At 44.8% G+C, this 24,388-nt stretch overlaps 1 protein-coding gene across 18 annotated transcripts in view; it reads right to left on the reverse strand.

Moving 5' to 3' along the window:
* Positions 1-12,454: 12,454 nt before the first annotated feature.
* RIMS2 (regulating synaptic membrane exocytosis 2) overlaps positions 12,455-24,388 on the reverse strand; it is a 578,844-nt gene continuing 566,910 nt past the window's right edge. For all 18 annotated transcript variants that reach the window (XM_044295802.1, XM_044295812.1, XM_044295801.1 and 15 more), the window contains 5 exons: positions 22,041-22,182; positions 21,041-21,153; positions 19,778-19,879; positions 17,359-17,498; positions 12,455-16,111 (listed from right to left, as the gene is read on the reverse strand). In XM_044295802.1, coding sequence (XP_044151737.1) covers positions 15,893-16,111; positions 17,359-17,498; positions 19,778-19,879; positions 21,041-21,153; positions 22,041-22,182 — 716 coding nt within the window. In that variant the 3' untranslated portion in view covers positions 12,455-15,892. The remainder of the gene's footprint in view (positions 16,112-17,358; positions 17,499-19,777; positions 19,880-21,040; positions 21,154-22,040; positions 22,183-24,388) is intronic.

Below are 24,388 nucleotides of genomic sequence, written 5' to 3' on the forward strand. Positions count from 1 at the left end.
GGATTTGGTGTTTGGGTGATTTTATTATTTTCTGTTATAACATGGTTATATTGAAAAAATAATAGCATTCTTAAGACAGAATTCAAAAGAATATGGCCATTTAAGGGTTAAAAAAAAACTCACCTCATCCACTTGATTACACTGCAGCAGTCTCTTCTATCTTCATTCAGCAGGACCTGCCAAAAGATCTGCAATGTGCGAGATGATGTCACCACACTCACCCACATGGGAGAGTGCAGTGACGTCCTTTCACACGTCACAGGTCCTTTGGCAGGTCCTGCTGAATGAAGATAGAAGAGACTGCTGTAGCGCCATGAAGTGGATGAGGTGAGTTGTTTTTTTTAACCCCTAAATGGCCATATTCTTTTGCATTCTGTCTTAAGAATGCTATTATTTAACGATATAACCATGTAATAACGGAAATAATAAAGTGAAGTTCGGGTCCCTATTGACTTCAATGGGGTTCGGGGTCAAGTTTGGGTCTTGAACCTAAACTTTGACCTGAAGTTCGGCCAAACCAGGCGAACCCGAACTTCCACAGGTTCGTTCATCCCTACTTCGGAGCCAAACCCTGGCAATCGACAGTATCCAGGTAGGAACACCGTGACACACATAGAGACTATTGGGGCCGCACCACACGAGTCGGCATGCTGATAAACATGGGACACAATCGACCCTGTGGGGGAGACTCGTTGCAACTACAACTCCTGATTTCAACGATTTACCATCATTATAATATTGCTCTTAGATTGGCCAGCACTGTTGACATGAGCAGTGCTGGTTAATCTAAGGACAGCAGGTGGTGCCTTTGAGTACCAAATGCACAGTGTGCATCGGGTAGTCTGAGAAGCAGTGTGGCTATCTTGGATGGCAGAAGAGCAGCCCAGGCTTGGTGTGTCTGCAGCTGAAAAGATGAAAAGGAGATCACCAGCTAAGGCTGAGTTCACACGGGCGAGATTTCCGCGCGGGTGCAATGCGGGAGGTGAACGCATTGCACCCGCACTGAATTTGGCACCATTCATTTCAATGGGGCTGTGGACATGAGCGTTTTCGCATCACTTCTGCAATGCTTGAAAATCGCAGCATGCTCTATATTGTGCGTTTTTAACGCAGGACAGGCCCCATAGAAGTGAATGGGGCTGAGTGAAAATCGCAAGCATCGGCAAGCAAGTGCGGATGCGGTGCGATTTTCACGCATGGTTGCTAGGTGACAGTCTATTTACTGTATTATTTTCCCTTATAACATGGTTATAAGGGAAAATAATAGCATTCTGAATACAGAATGCTTAGTAGGTGATCTATTGAGGGTTAAAATAAAATAAAAAAATTAACTCACCTTCTCCTCTTGATCGCGTAGTTCCCGGTCTCTTCTTTACTTCTTTAATGATGAATTACCGGCTAGGACCTGTGGTGACGTCAGATCACATGCTCCAATCACATGGTCAATCACCGTGGACCATGTGATCTGACGTCACCACAGGTCCTAGCCGGTAATTCTTCATTAAAGAAGTAAAGAAGAGACCGGGAACTACGCGATCAAGAGGAGAAGGTGAGTTAATTTTTTTTTTTTAATTTAACCCTCAATTGATCACCTACTAAGCATTCTGTATTCAGAATGCTATTATTTTCCCTTATAACCATGTTATAAGGGAAAATAATAACATCTACACAACACCGAACCCAAACCTGAACTTCTGTGAAGAAGTTCGGGTCTGGGTACCACAGTCGGTTTTTTATCACGCGCGTGCAAAACACATTGCACCCGCGCAATAAAAATTGAACATCGGAACGCAATCACAGTCAAAACTGACTGCAATTGCGTACCTAATCGCGCGGGTTTGCTGCAATACACCGGGATGCATCCGGACCTAATCCGGACACTCCCGTGTGAACCCAGCATAAGGCTACTTTCACACTAGCGTTAATATTTTCCTGTATTGAGATCCGTCATAGGGTTTCAATACCAGAAAAAAACGCTTCTGTTTTGTCCCCATTCATTGTCAATGGGGACAAAACGTAACTGAGCAGAAAGAAATGCTCCAAAATGCAATCCGTTCCGTTCCCATACCGGAGAGCAGCATGCTGCGGTTTGCTTTCCGTCCTGGGATGAGGAGCAAGACACAAAAGAAAACAGATCCGTCCTCCATTGACTTTCAATGGAGTTCATGACTTGGGTATGTTAAAGATAATACAACCGGATCCGTTCATAACAGATGAAGATGGTTGCATTATCAGTAACGGAAAAGTTTTTGCTGAACGTAGCCTAAGTGTCTTATTCGTTCAAAAGTTCATGCAAATTGTTATTCCTGAACTGGAGGGTCACTTTAATTGACGCAGGTCAACAGACATGACCCTAAAACCTGATTCAGATGGCTGTTCCGAGCTCCATCTGTAGATTATGTTGACCTGTTTACTTAATATCTCCTCTTGGCTTGAAAAAGCGTTGTCCTCGTGTAGCTTCCAGGTTTTCTTAAGTAGCCAATAAATCAGAGGAACCCTGGCCGGTGGCTTAACTCACTGGTGCTGTTTCACACAGTGGTGTCACTATAGGTAGACTGATAGCGGGAATGTGTTCTACCAATGCGCTGTGGAGGTAATCTGTCCTCCTTTATCAGATAGGATTACCTCCCAACTGTGTTGGACACAACGCATTCTCTCTATCAGTCTACCTATAGTGATGTCACTATTAACAGACTCATGTGGAACTTACACAGAGAGAACAGTGCACATGTTAAGGGCTCATACACACGACCGTATGTATTTTGCGGTCCACAAAATACGGATCCGCGAAAAATACGGATGACATCCGTGTGCATTCCGTATTTTGCGGAACGGAACAGCTGGCCCTTCATAGAACAATACTATCCTTGTCCTTAATGCGAACAATAACAGGGAACAGAAATACGGACATACGGAAACGGAATGCACACGGAGTAACCTCTGTTTTTTTTGCAGGTCCGTTGAAGTTAATGGTTCTGTATACGGTCCGCAAAAAAACCGGAACGGACATGGAAAGAAAATACGTTCGTGTGCATGAGCCCTAAGTGTGAGGGGGCTGAGAGAAAAGCCTGCCCTGGATTAGGTACTTTTTCCTACAGTGTGCAAGCACGACCACAGAGGCTGGATTGCAGGGTGGTCGTAACTAGTGATGAGCGGCAGAGGCAATATTCGAATTCACAATATTTAGCGAATATTGATCATAAATTCGAGAATTCGCCATGATTTTCTTGATTGCGAAAATCGGCAATGTAATATTCATGTAAAGTGCGCACAATACAGGCGTGGGCCACTTTTGCTACATTTTTCAAGCTGCTTTCCTGAGACTGGAAAAAATGGTTGGCTCGGCAGAACATTACAATAGCTTTATATGCAGATCGAGTGCTCCAATATATTCGCGATTGCACAAATCGGCAATTAATGATGCACATATTTTGGCGCAATACGTGCAACTTCACATTTTAGCAGGTCTGACTACATATTACTATTGATTGGTGCACTAAGTATTGTTGTGAACTTGTGACATCACAGCACTACGTCTGTAGCATGTATGTATGGACAGCAGAGAAACACTAATCCCTATCACACCGCCTAACACCCTGCACTGGAACCTATCACCTACACTATATCACTATCTAACCTACACTGACTATCTCCCACTAACTATCTGTATTATATATATATATAAGCTAACTAACTATCTAATGTAATGACACAGGAAAGCAGAGAGCACAGCAATGTCACTGCTCTCTCTCAGAACTTCAATAAACTGCAGAAAATGGCTGCTGGGGAGGTTCTTATATAGTAAGGGGGTAGGCCACTTTCCTATTGGTTGCTAGGGATGTTGCTAAGCTCAGACAAAGACATTGCAGCCTTCTCATTGGCCCACAAGCAAGAAGCAGGGAGGGATCATGGGTTCAGATGAAAAAAAAAAATTTGAATATTTGCGAATACGAATCTATAACACTATATTCTAAATCTTTACGTGGCAATATTCGCTATTAAAATTCGCGAGTCGAATATTTGCGCCCAACACTAGTCGTAACCATGGAAACGAGAAGTATATAATGTGATGGAAAAATTAGTCTAGCCAGCAAAGTAGGTAAAATGGAGAATCGCAATACATTAGTAAGTGCCTTGTATTAACTTTCTCTACATGATAAATGCCATTGTCACGGGGAGGCGGCGGCGCACTCTCCTTTTGCAGCTCCGCCGGAATTCCGCGCGCATAGTGGAGCGAAAATGCAGGCGTCGTCCTCGTCTCCATGGGGACCAGGGGGCTGCGAGGATCCAGCCGCGCATGCCTCCTAGGCGCCACGCGTCCCTTAGACAACAAGCAGCAGGAGAGCTGAGCGCTGATAATGATGATCAGCGCTCGGCTATGTTGGGCTGTGTTATGCGAGTCACGTGACGCTGGCCACGTCATGTGACTCACCAGTTTGGGCTATTTAAACATGCAGCCTGCTGGCAACAGGTTGCCTGTGATTGGTCTTTCAACCTTCCTATTTGCCTTGCTATTGTGTTTGGACCTCAGTTTTGTTTCTGACGTAGACCTTCTTACCTCCTTGGAATTGACGTGACCTCTCGACTTCTGACTTCGGTTTGTTTTGACCTTGCTATTGTGTTTTTCCCTTGTGTACCTGCGTGTCCTCCTGGCTTTGACCTTTGCTTCCCTGACTCTGTTACGTATTACTTTAGCACCCTTTAGGCCCCTGCACATATTTAAGCTAGAGACCACCGTCAATTCGTACGCCGTCAGTTAGGACGGGCCGTGCAAGTAGGGAGGGACAGAGGTGCGGGTGGAGATCAGGGCTGCACTTTTCCCACCCTACGTGACATTTGCTGAAGTGAGAGACAACCCCTTTAAAGATATATTTTCTATAGACATTCAACAAAATATTAGTTGAGATTTAAAGGGCACATTATGGATGGGCAGGATTTAATACTTACCATAATAGAGGTACCGTAAGTACCAAGTCAGGATTATTATATGATGTGAATTCATGCTGGCATCATGATAAAAGTATTATGGGCTACATCTCAGGACAATGGGTGATCTATAGAGATCCTAAATAGTGTTGAGCAAACTTGTGTTTCAAGTTCGGCGTCTAAAGTTCGGCTTCGGGTTATCGAAGAATTCCATCATGGATTCTAAATTCCGTTATGGTCCGTGGTAGCGGAATCCATAACGGGATTCTTCAATAACCCGAACTTTAGATGCCGAACTTAAAACACAAGTTCGCTCAACACTAATCCTAAATAATTCAGTTACCCATAGCTTCTTCACTACAGGTCAAGTCTCTCAAGCGACCAAAAGCTTATAATTTCTGGGCCCTAATGCATCCAAATCCTATTACTACACTCATTCTCTTGCACTACATTAAACCACATTTTCAATTTGCTGCAATTTTCGTCTTTGCGTTAGCGCCATAGTGTTTTTGTGTCTTGTCATGCAATTTCCATTCATTTTATTTAATGGTAGATATTTCAGAGGCTATAAACACAGTTTCCTACAGTTCTGCATAATTCAACAGCTCCGTAATACACTCAACCCAACAACACGAGCATCAACCATTGATGCAATGTAAGTACAAAGCTATCATCTAATGGAACGTGATGTTTCCAGGGTACACACATGCCTGTGTATGTGATGTTTTATGAACAGTACATATGCTCACTCCACCTGGAAATTCATCATTAGGTTTACGGCAGGAAGCTTGGGGTTAATGGTGAAGGGGGTGGAAGAAAATCAACAGCATAGTTAGTGGGGGTACATGGAGGGGTCGCAGCCCCAAGACTACTTGCATGGTGGGGCCCACCAGGGTGAATACTTCTCTTAACTGTCTCGGCATCAACAGGATGCAGACAGTTGAAGTGTGCGGTAGAGCATACAGCCAAAGCTTCCATGCTTCTAAGCCACAAGGTTGTGCCCTGCCTGGTGCCGGGCCACAGAGAGGATGTCAGTGTCCTAGAGCAGGTTGTGCGATGGCATCACTGCATCATACTGCTTGTGCCAAGATGCTAGCTATTGCAAAGAGGACTCATTGTATTGTTGGTTTATTTATTACTTTTTGGGGGGGCGGAGCCAGCAAGTCATGGTGTAGGACGTGTCTGCCGGAGCTCCTCACCGCTATCCCAGCTTCATTAGCTTTTAAATCGAGTGGACGCAGATCCAACATAGGGAAAACCTCGAGAGATAAAGAGGGTGCATCAGGGAACACCCTGAAGACGAAAAAGACGCAGGGAGACCTGACAAATTACCTCAACAGGAGATCTTCCTCGCACCCTGACGGGGGCAAGATGGCGCGAATCAACTCCGAGAGAGAAGGAGCTGACTCAGAGGCCGACAGCTCAGACGCTGAAACCTACATTGGAGGTGAGGCCGATTCCCTCCCCCTCACCCGCGGCTTTTTGCAGCAGTCTCTGGCCCAAGCCCTCTCACCGGTCATAAAAGAACTCTCAGACATCAAGACCGAGTTCCAACAGCTAGGCCATCGGGTTGAACGTTTGGAGGACAGCCACGACCTCCTTGTCCAGCACGAGAAAGGGGTTCACAGTCACCTATCGGCTATGTCTAGAATTATTAATACAGCCTTCTTTAACCTGGAGGACCAGGAAAACAGAGGCCGGAGGAAAAATGTCCGGCTGCGGGGTATACCCGAATCAGTACAGGCTGAAGACCTGATGGACACAGTCCCCCGCCTATTTGCCACCTTAGTGGGCGAGGAACAGGCAGCCACCATTACTATTGAAAGGGCCCACAGAGCCCTTAGGCCCAAACCTGCCGCGGGAGAACCACCTAGGGACGTAGTATGTGCCCTGATGAACTTTCTGGACACAGCTGCCGTCTTGAGAGTGGCCAGAGAAAAAGGGGACGCCACCCTAGATGGCCATAAAATTCTTTTATTCCAGGATCTGGCGGCTAGCACATTAGCCAAACGAAGGAACCTGCGCCCGCTGACCTCGTTATTGAGGGATAAGAAGCTGCCGGTCAGATGGCTCTTTCCTTTCGGCTTATTCACTTCGGTCGGAGGGAAGCAATTTGCGGTGAGGACACCGGAGGACTTACCGCCTGTGTGGGAGGCCTTAGGAATCGAGGCCCTGGACATTCCGTCTTGGCTCCCCTGTAATCCATCCCCGGACCTTCCTGGCCTTCCGCAGCCGGAGGAATGGCGTCTGGCACAGAAGAAAAAATCGCCGAAAAAAAGAGCCTTTTGAAATGCCTCCATCCGAACATAAGGAAATAATCTTCGACATAAATAGTAACTCTGAGGTCCAGCGTCATTGAGATCGCACGATCACACCGCCATCTGGCAGGTCTCAGGTTCTATTTAGTCCAGTGCCTTATTATGGGGCTACCCTCTTTTATACCTCTGTTATATCTAATAGCCGCCTGGCTTCTATTTACCGCTGCTAAGACCCTTACCCACCTTTCCTTATTTACTCTCCATCTACCTTCTCCCCCCCCCCTCTCCCCTTCCTTCCCACATGCCTCCTCCATCTCCCACTGCCTCCCCCCCCCCCACTTTCTTTTCGTTCTACAATACCTTTTACTCATTTACATGCTGGCGGCTGCCTACAAGATTTGCCCCACCCAGATGTGATTGGAGTCAAAAGCGACAATGCTTGATGGAATAGTAGAGCACTTTTCTAACTAGGGGTCTCGTGTTTAAGGTTCTTATTGTTTCATATATGTCCACTCTATGTACTTGTCTTTACATGTTGGGTTTAGTGTGTAGGACCTGGTTATTTAGGTACGTCCACACTAATTTCCCCCCCCCTACTGATTTTTATTTATTTTTTACCTCATAGATAGACACTGTGGGATGACTTATTTATTACTTCTTGAGGGGGCACATGAGCATTATTATTTACTAAGAGTGCACAGGGGCATTATTATTTATTCAGAGTGCACAGGGGCATTATTATTTACCGTATTTTTCGCCCCATAAGACGCACTTTCCCCCCCCCCAAAAAAGTCTTATGGGGCGAATGCTGGCAATTTAGATCGCAGACTGCGATGTATTAGTGAGGAGGGACTGTAGTAGGTGGGGAGAGCGGTGGGGCCGTGCAGGCACTGTACTCTGGCCCCGCAGCTCAGTATGTACTGTATTATACGTAGTGTTAATCATCAGATCTAAACTGAATAATGATGCGCTCCCCCTGCTCCCCATGTGTACCGTACTTTCATGTCACGCTCCTGTAGTAAGCACTAGCAGCTAGCAGGCAGGCCGGGCGGCCGTAACTCACGGAGGTCGCGTGCCTGCTCCGCCTACTTTATGAATGGAGCAGGCGGAGCAGGCACGTGACCTCCGTGAGTTACGGCCGCCCGGCCTGCTTGCTAGCTGCTAGTGCTTACTACAGGAGCGTGACATGAAAGTACGGTACACATGGGGAGCAGGGGGAGCGCATCATTATTCAGTTTAGATCTGATGATTAACACTACGTATAATACAGTACATACTGAGGGGCGGGGCCAGAGTACAGTGCCTGCACGGCCCCGCCGCTCTCCCCACCTACTACAGCCCCTCTCTAGGAATCTGTGAATGGGATAATGATGGGGGGGGGGGGGGTCTGTGGATGGCATTATGATGGGGGGATCTGTGGATGGGACTGTTATAGGGGGATCTGTGGATGACACATATAGCAGTGTCATCCACAGATCCACCACCCTATAACAGTGCCATCCACAGATCCCCCCCATCATAATGCCACCCACAGATCCCCCCCACTATCATAATGCCATCCACAGATCCCCCCACCATCATAATGCCATCCACAGACCCCCCCATCATAATGCCATCCACAGCTCCCCCCATAACAGTGCCATCCAAAGATCCCCCCCATAACAGTGCATCCACAAATCCCCCCCCCATAACAGTGCATCATCCACAGATCCCCCATAATAGTGTCATGCACAGACCGCCATTAGTTCAACCCCACCAAAAGCACACCTTTTGGTTAAAAATATTTTTCTTATTTTCCTCCTCAAAAACCTAGGTATTCAGAGTGCACAGGGGCATTATTATTTATTCAGGGGGCACTGGGGCATTATTATGTTTTGAGGGGGCATTATTATGTTTTGAGGGGGCAAACGGACATTATTATTTCATGAGGGGGCAAACGGACATTATTATTTATTTAGGGGACATAGGGGCATTATTATTTCTTGAATGGGCAAAGGGGTTTTATTATGTATTCAAGGGGCACAGGTGCATTATTTCTTGACATTTCTTCAATGGGCAAAGGGGCATTATTATGTATTCAAGGGGCACGGAGGCATTATTATTTATTTCAGAGGGCACAGGGGCATTATTATTTATTTAGAGGGCACAGGGGCATTATTATTTATTCAGAGGGCATAGAGGTATTATAATTTTTTTTCAGGGACATTATTATTTATTTAGGTGCACAAGGGCATCATTATATATTCAGGGGGCTTAAAGACATTATTATTTACTTATGGGCACAGGGACATTATTACTTATTTAGGGGGCACAGTGGCATTATTATTTATGTAGGGGCATTATTATTTATTCAGGAGCACAGGGGCATTATTATGTATTCAGGGAGCACATAGAACATTATTACTTTTAGGAGGAACTCAGGGGGACTTTATTACCTTAAAATCGGCATTAAGGCGGCATCATCACATATTAAGGGGCACTCATGGGACATATTTAAAGCAGCATTCACCAGGCATTATTACTGTCTAGGGGGGGGAAAAAAATACTCATGGGGGTCATTATTTAGGTGATATGAAAGAGGGTAGTGATCATGGTGTGGCATTACCTGGGTTGGGAGCCCACTCAGGTGATAGATGTCCCCTGCCTCTCCCTGCTACCACAGGATAGGTCATCAATATCAGATCTGTAGGTGTCTGTAAGGCTACTTTCACACTCGAGTTTTGCCTTTCCGTTTCTGAGATCCGTTCAGGGCTCTCACACGCGGTTCAAAAAGGATCAGTTTTGCCCTGATGTATTCTGAATGAATAAGGATCCGCTCAGAATGCCTCAGTTTGCCTCCGATCAGTCACCATTCCGCTCTGGAGGCGGACACACAAACGCTGCCTGCAGCGTTTTGCTGTCCGCTTGACGAAACTGAGCCAAACGGATCCGTCCTGACACACAATGCAATTCAATGGGGACGGATCCGTTTTCTCTGACACAATCTGGCACAATAGAAAACGGATCAGTCTCCCATTTGACTTTTAATGGAGTTCATGACGGATCCGTCTTGGCTATGTTACAGATAATACAAACAGATCCGTTCATGACGGATGCATGCGGGTGTATTATTGTAACGGATCCATTTTGCAGATCCATGACGGATCCGCCCAAAATGCGAGTGTGAAAGTAGCCATATCCGGCTCCCCCACGATCAACTGTTGTCAGCAGCAATCGTTGCCGAAAACAGAACAGCGGATGCGGCTGGAAGCAGAAAACTTCATCCACTGCATAGAGTTCGTGTCAGGAGGGGCTGACAGAGGAAGCAGGAGGAGCAAGGGTTCACAGAGTGACTTGGGCCCGCCCTCAGTGCACTTAACTGCTCATTTGCATATGGTATATATCTGGTACCAAACCTTAACCAAACCTATATCTGGTACCAAACCTTAACCAGTGCACGCTCTCAGTAATCCGAGACTGGTTGCTGGGAACAGACTGCCAGATGACACCAATAAAAGAGTCCATTCTGGCTGCCACTAGAGGGAGCTCTTTTCAGTTCAATGTACGAACAGCATGCTGTGAGTTCAAAGCGCCATTCTCCCTAGTGCAGATCTCTACTGTACAGAGCAGCACAAGAATTGGCTTTGGAAAAAAAAAAGTTCCCATAAAGTAGTGTACAGAATAGTACAGAGACAAATGTGTGGTTTTATTGGGCATTGTGTTTGCTGAATTTGTAGAGGCGTTGTGAATTCGAGCACCAGTAAGAATTTATTTTATGGTCATTACTACCGTATTGCCACAATTCTGCCTAGTGGGCACATGTTTTATGAGCAATTCCGTGTACATGCTATTACTGTGCTGGTAATTCTTTTTGGCCTACTCTGCTGTATAGGCAGTGTAACCTGGGCTTTCTACAAGGTGGCACAAATATATAGGGACTATGTGACCCAAGTATGGTGAATGTCTGCTGTAGCAGTCTATCGCCATTTTTGCAGATGGCACACTGACCCACTATATTCTACACATTTTTGCGGATCCGTGGGGCCTTTCTTCAAGTTCTGGAACATATCTATTTTGGTCAGCATTGTGGACCAGACTAGTCATTGCCATTGGAGTGCATAGGGAAGGAATCTCTATTTTGCAGACCGAAATATGGACACAGTCGTGTGCATGAGGCCTAATTAGTAGCAATTCAGGGGCCCAAATAGCGTCACTAAAACAGGACTGTGTTGATATTACATCGAATGGCACTAATGGCAAGGGCATACATCTGAAGATTTGGATGCCATAATTGAGGCAAGTGAAAGGAAATTAGACAATATTTTGGAGACCCTCAGCATAGGTCATGAAAATCTGATATTTGGGGATTGGACACCTGGCACCACCTCAGCCGCTGATGCCAGAACTAAAATAGTTGACAGAACAGGAAGCAGAAGCTCAGCTGCTATTCATGTGAAAATGCCAGCATGGCCACAGCACAGTGGATGGAGCTTTCTGGTTTCTAACTCCATCCATGGTTTCGTTTCCGTTGCCAGAGGACTGTGAATGGGCTTCCGAAAAACAGTGAGCTAGTCATCCTGTTCTATTGTTTCTCTATCTTAAGCAAATGGACTACCACGAGTCTTATGTGGTATATAGTCCAATGTTTCATAGTGTTTTAAAAGGGGATGCTCGCCAGGTCCCCCTCTGGTCTGTTTCATGGTGCTTCTCAACACAAACGAAATACCTGCTCAACCAAAGACTTGCTGCAATTTTGTTTTCTATTAGATTCTGTAACATGGCTGCTGGTAAAGTACTGGAGGAGATGTCTATCTCACCTTGAATGCTCAGATGGGTGAGGTTAAAAGAACCCAGGAAAGCTGGTTTGTTTCAGCAAAGTGTAGTTTGGTGAGGCACCTTTCTTTAAATAGTGTTATGGGCCTGAATTTTTATGGAATGGCGGGGAGGTTAGTAGAGGGGCCTGCCATTCCTTCCCACTCCAGTACAGCATTTGACCTTAGCTTGAGACATACCCAGGGGTACTGGGCTCAGTACTGTAGTAATAAATACAAGCCTCAAATAATCATTCAGGGTCAGTGCCTGGAAGCTGCATGACCAGTGTTGGCGGTGCAAAGCTAGATCCCCCAGTGTTGGATTTGAAGTATCTAGGTGAGGTAACCTGATGTCATAACCCCTCCAGTACATGGCGATATGCAATAACTTGAGCCTTGTCATTTCTTTTCGAATCCGTATTCACAAACCGCCCTACAAGATGTTGAAACCTTGAAAAGAAAACGTCATAAACAAAAGCGTGTAAAGAAAATGTTTTATTTAAAGTGTTAAATACCACCATCGTAATTAATATGCTTTACATTAGTTGGTGCTCATTTGCAAGGCTAATCTGCCATATCACTCAACTGTAAATTCCTCTTGCTTTTAAAACGTACTATGTACAAGACTGCAGTAGTCACCGGGATAGTGCGAATACATGACTATACCATGGGCACAGCTGCAGACATGTGAAATAAAAAAAAAAAAATACATAATTTTATTTTCTTTAAAATAAATACTGCATAATGATACTTATGTACAAATCTTATATACGGTCTTGTTCTCCCTATAAAAATTAGAAAGAAAAAAAATGCATCTTGGGATTTTTTATTTTCAGAAAACAACATATTACACTGCATTTTCAATACCAGAAATTTTTGTTGTTATTTATGACATGATGATACTGTAGATGGTACTGTATATATATATATATATATATATATATATATAGATTTCGCTGGTTCACAGCCATCTAAATTAATGTTATTGACTCCATAATTCATATCACATTTAATAAGCTATCTACCTCATCAATCTACGACTACTAGTTTTAAAAGGCAGTTATCGGGTTGCCCCCGGAGGTTACATTATGGCCTCCATTATCGAACCAGCCTTGTTGCCCATAGCAACCAATCAGAGCTCAGCTTACATTTTTCCATAGCAGCTTAAGAAATGAATGCTGAACCCCGATTGGTTGCTATGCGCAACAAGAACTGACTAAGTGATCTGGAAAATGAGGCCTACAATATTTTTCGATTTTTCTTTTTTGCCAAATGATACCGGTGGGGGAGGAGACGGGATAACATTTATTCCTGATATTCTTCCACAAGCTGTCACATTCAAATCATCATCGCCATCGCTGTCTACGTGTGTGCTTGCGGATGTGTATCTTCATATACACACGTTCTTATGCATAAACACATATATAAATATGCCTATTCACATTTGTGTATGTAAACACAAACTTACATGTAAGTATACCGTAGGTCTGCATATAAACAATTTACAGTATATGCACGTTCAAAAAAACAAAAATATTCTATGTGCATTTTATGTCACTCTATCGTTCATTATGGGAAGAGGTAAAGAAACTAGGACCCTCCAGCAGATGTGGAACCGTACTGTACGTTCCTACATGCCTGGACACCCTATGGTTGGTATTGTAGGCCTTCTAGTTACACAACTGCTGGAGGGCCACAGGCTACCTAAGAATTTGGTAAAATAGGGGGGAAAAAAGGCAGTATGGTATTTCATCGGCCTGAGCCGGTGAAACACATAATATATAACTTCAATTTTCAAGTTGCAATACGCTCAACACACCCAAACAGATATTTTTGGTATCCATCTTTAAGAGGGGGAATGAACAGGGATGTCCTACAGAACTCAACAGTTGTGTTCCCAAGATTGTGGGTCCACAAATATGGCAGCCAGAGCCCCGGTGGACAAATGTTCTATATATTCATATTAATATATTTCTACAACAACCTCTCTGTTAATTACTTAAACATTAGGAGTGCCATCGGCTGGACGATTAGTTGCTTCCGGCCAAGACACCGAGTTGAACTGTCCTTAGTAACAAAGAGTTTGAAAAGTTCGACCTTCGCAGCACTGAAAATTAAAGCGCAAGTAAAAACTTCACCTGGTATGATACAGAACTCTGACAAAGTGCAAAAAAGGCGTCCGTTCTTTAAAAATAGTGGATACTATAATGTTCCATGGTAGGAATTTCCGTTTTAACCCTCAAGATAACAATGCTCGGTGCTGACAAAGAAAGAGGTTTTCTTTTTTCTTTTTATTATTTTGAAAATGGCCACGTCACTGTAATATTTTTTGTTTTCCCATTAAGACTCAATTGGATGGTGAAAAAAATAGTTACCATGCACTGTACAAGATATTGCAAAAAAGTTCAAATATCTTCTATATCAAATACATGCTGAATTACCTTAGGTATTCTCAAGCCATGTTGCAAAAATAGTTTTCAACATGCTTGAAATAAAGAAAGGTTGATATGCACTGGAAGCCAGGAGGCTTGGACGCTTCCATTTTTGTCAGGTCAAACTAAGTTTTTTTTATAATTTTTTTTGTCAAAGGGTAGGGTAAACGAAGGGTTAAAAAGACTGCAAAACCTTCTTCTGAAACAAAGGCAAAAGGAGCAGTGATGGCACACAATGGGCAGGGAAGGGCGAGGGGGGGGGGGGATCGATGTGTGCGCCATTAACAAACCCTAAACAACAGAATCAGAAAAGAGGTCTGGGAGATACATGGAACTGGAGGACACAATGCCAAAAATGAGGGACCGGTGGGAGACATGAGAGACATGTACAATTTGCACATAATGTTAAACTTTACAAGGCTTGTACCTTTCACATTTAAATAAATCGTATGTTACATTTATTTCTTCACATAAAGAGAATTTTTTTTCAATATTTGCTAGAAAGAATTTTTTTATTATTTATTTTACCATTTTAACATACGTCTGCCAAAACACAGACCAAAGACTGTTGGTATTTTTTTTTTCTGTCGTTTTTTTTTTTAGGAATGAGAAACGTGGTTTGTCTTTGTTTCACGCTGTTGCATTCTCTCCCCTTTAAAACCATGCACTAGTGAAATTTGCTCTGTTTAAAAAGAATAGAAATTGTTGAAAATGGCTGTATCTATTTCGGTCACTTTTATTTTTTTTGTTTTTGTTTTTTGCAAGTTGCAGCCCAAAGAAAATAATTTCAGTTTTCCGTTAGATCCGTGTCCATGCAAAATAAATTTTTTGAAAAAATAAAATAAATAATTTAAACAAAAAGTTTAGTTTTTTTTAATTTTATTATGGAATAGCCACGGACATAATTCTTCCCTGAAGAAATCATCTTGTAATGGATTCCTTGGAAGATTATTATAAACCAAGTTCTTCAGACTACGGGCCCATGTGAACTTCCACAATGATCATCCTGGATAACACTGGTGTACTGTCTTACGCCATCATCTTCGATCGTCTCGCTGCTTACGTAGAACTTTTTCTTGGGTGGGTTCCCAGTCCTTGGGGGGAGGGGGGGGGGCAAATACAAAAAGAAAATTTTGCAACAATGTGATATGCCACTGACCATGACTTTCGTTGCATGAAGCATTTTTTTTTCTAGTGTCAGTAATCCATGGCTTCAAATTAGACTAGAACTGAGCACCCATCTCCAAACCTGTTGGTTAGCTCCACTCCACCTGAGAACCTTCTATAGAGCACAATGTGTGCAACATCCGCTGAGAACACAGGATCGCTCCTTATCCCTAGAAACAGGCTCCGAGGACACAACATTAAGCATGCAGTGTTTACCAGGGTGTGCGACCTGTCAGATTTTGATATCTTGTGATTTTGTTTTTTGATGTTTGTCTTTTTTGAAACGCTGGTTGCAGAGACAACAGTTTTATCACAGGTGCTATGACCGAGCATAAGAAGGTCCTGTGGAACTTTCCAGAGATGACTGGGATGCTCTTCGGGTTAAAGGAGCTAATGTTGGGTCTACTAGAGAGGAAGGGGGAAACAGTTTAAACCATCCAATCACCATATTGGATAGGTCCAGTTCATCTAATAGTATCTGTGCTACACCCATAAATGACTTGTGATCCATACGTCCATAATCACCCCAAACAATTATCTGTAGAAAGAAAAAAAATAGATATAGATGAGGTTCATCAGCCACAAAATCTACCTAACTTTCATCATTTGGTTCCACCGTCTACTAAGCAACACAGGATGTGGACTATGGGTCACACTTTCAGATCTCCAATATTTTGGCAAGATCTCGATGGACCACTTATGTTCTGGAATGGTTAGTTGTAATCATGCATAACACCAGGACTTCCGATCTGGCGCCTAAGATCATGGATGCACTATGGAGACCTGGGGCATTGAGTAGGATACATCAGAGGACTTCATGTCAATTTTAGGGATTGAACCAGGTGAATGGAAAGAATTAGTTTAACACTGTCCTATATACCCTGACCTTGATTGCTCTTCTGTCCAGACTCTAATGTCTATAGCAACCTTGCTCCTAACAACTCAACATTACCATTTTGAGGACATAAGAGCTTCGATCAAGTGGTGCAGTGGAGGAAAGCTCCTAGCACTAAAACATAGGACATAGCAACTAGGACCCCCAGCGATCCAAGAGACGGGGGTCCTGTTGCCAGGTTGTGATGGAGCAGCAAGTCGTGCATTAGCACTACCTCTCCATTCATTTTCTATGGGAGCGCCGGAGATTGGCGAGCTGTGTACTCAACTATCTCTGACAATCCCATAGAGAATGAATGGAGCGGCAGTGCACATGCACACCCCGCCGCTCCATCAGAACAGGGGAATGGAACCTAGCGAATGGACCTCATCGATCAGCTAGTTATCCCCTATCCTGTGGAAAACTTGGCGCAACCCCTTTAAACACTGAGGACCTGTCCTCCGGATAGGTCATCAATATCCGACTGGTCAGGGTCCAACTCCCAGCAACCCTGTCAACCTGCAATTTAAAGGGGCTGCGGCACTCGGCCAATCACAGCGCCAAACACTGTATACTGGCAGCGCTTGGTATTGCAGCTTGATCGGATCTTTGATCCCATTCATTTCAATGGGACTGAGCGGCACAAAGGCAATAAGATTGATGGACGGTGACGTCACAGACCTGCTCTTCAAACAGTTGATCAGCAGGGGTGCATGGAGTCGGACCCCCACCGATCAGATATGTATGACCTATTCTGAGGATAGGTCATCAATATTTAGAACCAGGAAAACCCCTTTAAAGAAATAAATTACTATAAGAAAAGATTTTAGGATAGGAAATAAAAAAAACAACAACCCTAACTTGAGGAGAAGCTCTGATTTTAGTATTGCCCTGGATAAAAACTGTGTTACCTGTAAGACCTTTCCTTGCGGTGAGTCTTCAAAAGATAACAGTTGCTGGTATAAAGGCTCCAGCGTTTTTCTTGCTACTTTTGTTTTCTTTTTGGCTATGCAGACTCCATTTTCCAAGAGATACACCTTTACATACGGTGCTGTAAGGAGGACAGACAGACAGAGTGTTAGGCCCGGCCTGTGCAGTACAAATAATGTGAAAAATCAGGCTGAATAATTACATTATGGTAATTTGGCATTTCCAGTTGGTGTAAAAGGCAAATTATAGGACAGCGAGAAACTCATTAGCTAAATATATGGAGAATATGGCGGAGCTCCGAGGATAAATGTGGAGATTATCCCAAAAACAAATAACCAATTCATTCTAGAGCCTGTCTGCAGCCCACGGAGGACTACGCAAGTCTGTGTCCTACCGCCTTCCATCACACGTTTCTTCTGGATTACTGTTAGTTACAAATTTCGTCCTGCTAATCTGTACCTACAGAACGATACTATACTAGTTATTGCTTATTTAAGCCCTAAAATTCCAAAAATCCTCTTGAAAAATGTCACTTTTTTAGACTTGTGAATTTATTTCTGAAATACACATAGTTGGCGCAATACCCCCTAATGACATAACTAAATTTATAGCCTTCAAGGAAATCTGTCCGCACATATCTTGATATCAATGCAACTGCCGTGAGAGATGTGCGCTGCACAGCTGAATCTAACCTAATTTGTCCCATGTAGATCTGTGGTGTCAATGCAGAGATATGAGCTCTTTTGTAATATGCTAATTAGCCCCATTGGTGCAATTAGGGTCTTGCCGTTGCACCCGGAGCTCTAGTCAGTGTATGCGCTAGCCACGCCCACTCTGCTGTGAGTGACAGGACCAAGCATTGTAAAGGTAATCTTGCCTGGCCCTGAACTCTTTGATCGGGTGCTGCACAAAAATGAAGCTTCTGGGCGGATTGATGCATGCGCAGTACAGGTTCCATTCAGCTTGTGTGCCTGCCTTGATCTCGGCTACATTCTTGACTATGGGTATTGCCGGTCTCCTTGGTGTCCCTGATGCCCGAGGGTCAGCTACCGGAACTACTCCAAAAAGTAGTGGCTTGGTGGCTCCACTGCAGCAAAGACCAGATCCCTTTATAGAGGTTAAAGGCTGAAAACCAGGGGACCACCAGGATAACGCCCTAAGGGATCCTGCACACAGGTCTGCAATCCGGAAGGTCCAATGCAGAACGGAGGCATGGAACCCCATGGAACCCCACGGAACCACTACGGAGTCCTATTTTTTGTGGTGCGATGGATCATGGACCCATTCAAGTTGAATATGTCTAGATCCGTCTGTGGAATCCACAAGGATGTTACCCGTGCATTGGGGACTGCAAATTGCTCTACAACGGGGATCAGCAACCTCCGGAACTCCAGATGTTCTGAAACTACAACTCCTAGAATGCTCAATTCACTTTTGTAGGAGTTATAAGAACAGCTGAGCATGTTTGCATGCTGGGAGTTGTAGTTTCACAGTGTCTGGAGTGCCGACGGTTGCTGATCTCTGCTCTACAACATAGGTTCCAAAGCAGATGTGAACTGAGCCTTACTGGTTTTAGTCAGCTGAGTGTAAATATTCTTACTCCAGGGGCTCGACACCCTTCATGACCAAGTCCTTCTCACAACTGCAGTCTGTTAGTTACAATGTTTCCAGCAGTAACAGTCTCTCTCCTGTACTGGACACCAGGCAGATAGCTTTTTCCTACACTGATGCATTGTGACAACCTCTCAGCTGTTTATGAAGGACTGGGTAAGAGCAAATGTTCATCTACTGGATGCAAACAAAAATACTTCCATTCACTGGCATCAAGCAGAGATCTGGAAGGTATATTAGAAAGTAGTATAACATTTCATTATACGACGATTAAATGGGTTGTCCAGGATTCCATCAATATTTGATCGGCGGGGGTCCGACAACCCTCTGATCAGCTGCTCCAAAGTAGCTTTGGTGCCAGAAATAGACAGAGGACTACACAGCGCTGTCCATTGTGTAGTGGACAGGACAGCTACTTTGCTACAGCGCTGCTGCGGAACAGCTCAACGGCAGGGGTACTAGGTGACGGACCCACCGATCAGATGTTGATGACCTATCCTGAGGACAGGTCAACCCCTTTTAAGCTTTATCTACACCATGACTGAGTAACCCCTTATCCTCATATATGGGGCGTCTATATATATATATATATATATATATATATATATATACACACACTGTATATACATACACAGTATATATACATACAGGGGTTTCCTGTCCCAATCTTCTTTCAAAATGTACTTAAAGAAGTAACAAAGATGTTAGATGATGTAATAAACAAATGTAAGTATAAATGACATGGAGGTGATGTTGGTCACTGGATCCTTCAGGAAAAGCCGGCATCACCTGGCAGTGTCTTTGATCCTGGTTTTACGACGAGACCCCGAGCTCTTATAATCTCCACTTCTAATTTTCCTTTCTTGTCCATCATTCCAACCTGGATATCACCTGCAAGAAAGATGAGAGAGACACGAATGACCAACCTTGTTTACAGGTCCTCATCCGTGCACCTTAGAGGGGCTGTCCAGATTTTTTACGCTTTTTTTGTTCAGGAGGGAAGCACTTTCTCCCTGACGCTCAGCTCCTTCAGTCCACCTCTGCTTTCACAGCGCTCTTTCCCCCCCTTGTAACCCTCCAGAATGGACAGGGGTCACATGTGCCGCTGCAGCCAATGACTGGCTGCAGCAGTGTTGTGTCCCGTCCCCCCCAAGAGGCACGTTCCTGGACACATCACGTGCAGTTGTACACATGATCACCGTCCATTCTGGAGGTTTGCAAACAGGGATCAGAGCTCAGCAGATGCAGTGGTGGACCAAAGGAGGTGGAACGGAGCATCCAGGAGCAGGTAAGTAGGCCTCCCTCCACAGGTTCGGAGGGGGGAGGTGTGAACCAAAAAGCGTTAAAAAGCTGGACCACTCTTTCAAAGGTATTGTCACACCTTACAGAATGCGGCGGTCAGCTGATACGGCTGCGGGAAACCATAGCCAGGCAGGCATTTCAGATGAATGGCCGTCTGTGTCTGTTGGAACAAGGGCCACTTGTACATAGGGCTCTCATGCTTGGGAGGGGGGGGGGGGCTGAGCTGTAATAGAGAATATGGACAGGGGTTGTCTTCACGAGACGACCCCTTTAATTATTTTACTGAATTCACCAAACTTCACCACTGAGAGGTTATTCTGACCCCAGAGTTGTTCATTTTAGGAAAGGTGTGGAATAAGTTAGTGGTAGAGAGGAGGCACATGTGTAAGGAAGTACCTCCACATATAAAATCGGAGGCACGCAGAGGTGCAACATTGGTCCATAGCATCAGCCCATGTACGTATTCATAACACCCTTCTACTGTATCAACCATAGTTAAGGGGACGACCACACGACGTGACCGTATTGTGGCTCTAATGTGGCCCCGCTGCGTTCGTACGGGCCGCAGTAGGTTCTAATTAAACAGTATTGAAGGTGCTGCGTGGCCATATAGGCAGAAAATGGTGCCGCATCGAAACCCTGCCGTGTGGTCGTACCGTAAGAACAAAGAAAGCTTCGCTGAAGACTACGATGTAAATGTGAACACAGACGATGGGTTTCCTAAATCCTGGAAAAATCGAAATAACGTACCCATAGACGGAGTAGCTAAGGTCTGGCGTCCAACTAATTGTGCAGGACCGAGCCCATCGAGGAAGTCACTGAATTGACTGTCAGACCCCAACCGGACTCCAGGAAATATTAGGCTGTGGAAAAGACAAAGATCCTCGTTAAAAATGTTACCTTACAGGTGCAGCAGAGCCGAGAGGATCAAATGTAGCAGTGCTGAAATTGTCATTGGTCAGTTCCGTGACTTTATCTTAAAGGGGTAGTTTCATCTCGCAATTACTAAGTCCAGATGAGAAAAAGTCCTGACCACCAGCCGACTATGGAAATAGCGGAGCACGGCGGGCTATGCTGTTTTTGAGTTAGGGCTCATGCACACGGCTGTTGGCCCGCATACGGCAGGTCCGCAATACACGGGGCACCGGCCGTGTGCACCCCGCATCACGGATGCAGACCCATTTACTTGAATGGGTCCGCAAATCCAGAGATGCGGTGCGGAAGCACGGATCGGAACCCCACGATAGCACTACGGAGTGCTTTTGTCGTGTTTCTGGCCGTGCCTCCGCACTTTTTTGATGTACGGACCATCGAATGCGGTTCGCGGACCCCATTCAAGTTAATGAGTCCGCGATCCGCATGCGGCTGCCCCACGGCCGATGCCCGTGCATTGCATGGAGCACTTACGTTAGTGGGCATGAGCCCTTAGGCCTCATGCACACGACCTTTCAGTTTTTTGCGGTCCGCAAACCACGGATCCGCAAAAAACGGAAGCCGCCCATGTGTTTTCCGCAATTTACAGAACGGGCGGCTGATTGTAGAAATGCCTATTCTTGTCCGCAAGAATAGGACATGTTTTTTTTTTTTTTGCGGGGCCACGGAACGGAGCAACGGATGGACAGCACACGGAGTGCTGTCCGCATCTTTTGCGGCCCCATTGAAGTGAATGGGTCCGTATCATGGTGTGCATGCGCTGTAATGGGTCTACACATGGGTTATTTCTGGGCTCTCGGACCCTACAGACACTTACTTCCCCTCCGAGCTGTAGCTGTTCATACTTCCATCATTAGACTCTCGGCTTGCTTGTCTGGTCATCCAGTTTCTCATCTCCACCGCCAGGCCCGTCTCCGTGCTCCTCTGGATCGTGCTTTTCAACTTCTTGCCTCCGACTTCTGCAAAAAAACACAACAAAAAAGTTCAATTTAGAAACTTCTATCCAGAACCTCTTTCTTCCACTACGGGTCTCATTTATCAAAACGGCAAAAAAAAACCTGAGATTAACTTGAACTTTTTTCCAAATGTTCTGGGAAAATGAAAGCTGTGACTTGGTTGCTATGGGCAACAGAGGCCGTTTTGCTTTTCGACAATTTTCATAAGTTTACCCCGGTGTTTTTTCCAGGCCTGAAGGTAATTAGAGAATCATAATGGGTACAATCATCAAAACAGAAAGGTCAAACCTCAAATTCAATTTCATTGTTTCATACGTCCATCTTGCAAGAAAAAGTTGGGTGAAAGTGAAAATGGCAGCCATTATGACTCCCATTTTTGCGGTGTTGTTACCAGTGTTTGCGTTTTTATACTGGTTTTACCCCTGTGTTTATTGCACAGGTGTATTTTGGAAAATAAAAGGTAGAATCTGATTGGTTGCTAGGTGCCTCCTGCACACAAAGGCGTGCGCCCCTTGGCCGTGCTGCGCTATGCAAAAATGGGCCGCAATGCACAAACTCTGACCGCGGGGCAGCCGCAGCGGATCGCGGACCCATTCACTTTAATGGTTCCGCGATCCGGCCGTTCCGCAAAAAGATAGGACATGTTCTATCTTTTTGCGTAACGGAAGTACAGGATGAAGCACTCCGTAGTGTGCAGGAGGCCATAGTCTCTAATGATGATCCTTACGAGATGTGATATAGAAATGACTCTCACTCTGCGATATGTCAGCCGCTCGTGTTCTCACGTTTCACGATATGGGTTAGTGACAGCTCATGGTTTGATCGATTCTGGTTCCTTCATTAAAATTGTAACGGGCGTAATTGAATATTTCCTCATTTAGAAGTACGAGAGACGCTAGACGGCCGCGCGACAGCTCCTCTGGGGACGGGAGTTACGCACGTGATTAAATACACTTAATCTCGCTCCATTTATAATAAAGTTCTCATCCTGACAGAAGACATTAGTGGCATACGCTCCTGTGTGCGGGATCCGTCAGGTCCGTGGGAGGCAGGACGTGGTATATTATATGTTCTGGGCTGAGGCATTGTTAGGGCTGTTTCACACAAGGCGGTTTTTCATGCACTTTTCAAAAAAGTTCGCTAAAGGGGTTCTCTGGGATTTACAAACTGATGACCTATGGTCAGAATAGATCATCTGTATGAGATCGGCGGAGTCCAACTCCCAGGACCCCCGCTGGTCAGCTGTACAAAGAGGCTGCGGCGCTCTGTTAGCGCTTACGTCTCTTCCTAGGACACTTTTGCGTCCTGCGTTTCATTTTTGCATTTCTCATAGACTTTCAGCTAACATCTGGAGCTGACGTTTTTAACTGAGAAAATAATGCACCAAAAAGTGCACAAAAACGCCAATAAAATCCTATCCGTGAACCACTCTAAATGGGCTACACGAGTTTCAACATGACAAAAAAGAAACAGCGCCACTCTTGACAATGGGTTGTGTTTGGTATTGCAGCTCATTCAAATTTATTTCAATGCAAAAAAGGCACATTGCCATTAAAGGGGTTGTTCCATCTCAATATTTATGGCAAATCATAATCTATGCCATAAATGTCAGATAGGTGAGGTCTCACCTCTAGGACTTGCGCCTATCTCTAGAAAGGGGCCCCCGAAGTGAAGGACAGCACACTGCGCATGCGCTGTTCCAGAGGTGGGACCCACAGCTATCTGACATTTATGGCGTACCCTAGTGATAGATTTGTTTTGAAAAGCTGAATAAAAAGCTGTTTATGGACTTTTACTTGGAAATTTGGATGAAAATTGCATAAAATTCAACACAAATGTAAAAGCAACGAACAAAATAATTCAAAAAAGCACACGGCAGAAAATCAAGCGCATCCTGATGTGTGAACAAGGCCCTGGGTTGTATCATCACAGGATATTAAAGGTTAGGTTCAGTGAAAAGCCTCTTCATTTCCTAAAGCCTAAGGCTACGTGTGCCCCCCTTGGCCGTATTGCGGCCCGCATACAGCGGGTCCGCAATACACGGGCACCGGCCGTGTGCATTCTGCATCACGGATCGCGGACCCATTCACTTGAATGGGTCCGCAATCACGGAGATGCGGAACGGAGTGCTTCGGTGGTGTTTCTGGCCGTGCCTCCGCACCGCAAAAAAGTAGCGCATGCACTACTTTTTTGCGGTGGTCGGATGCGG

This window comes from Bufo gargarizans, chromosome 5, assembly GCF_014858855.1.
Source record: "Bufo gargarizans isolate SCDJY-AF-19 chromosome 5, ASM1485885v1, whole genome shotgun sequence".
In the NCBI taxonomy this organism is placed as follows: domain Eukaryota; kingdom Metazoa; phylum Chordata; class Amphibia; order Anura; family Bufonidae; genus Bufo; species Bufo gargarizans.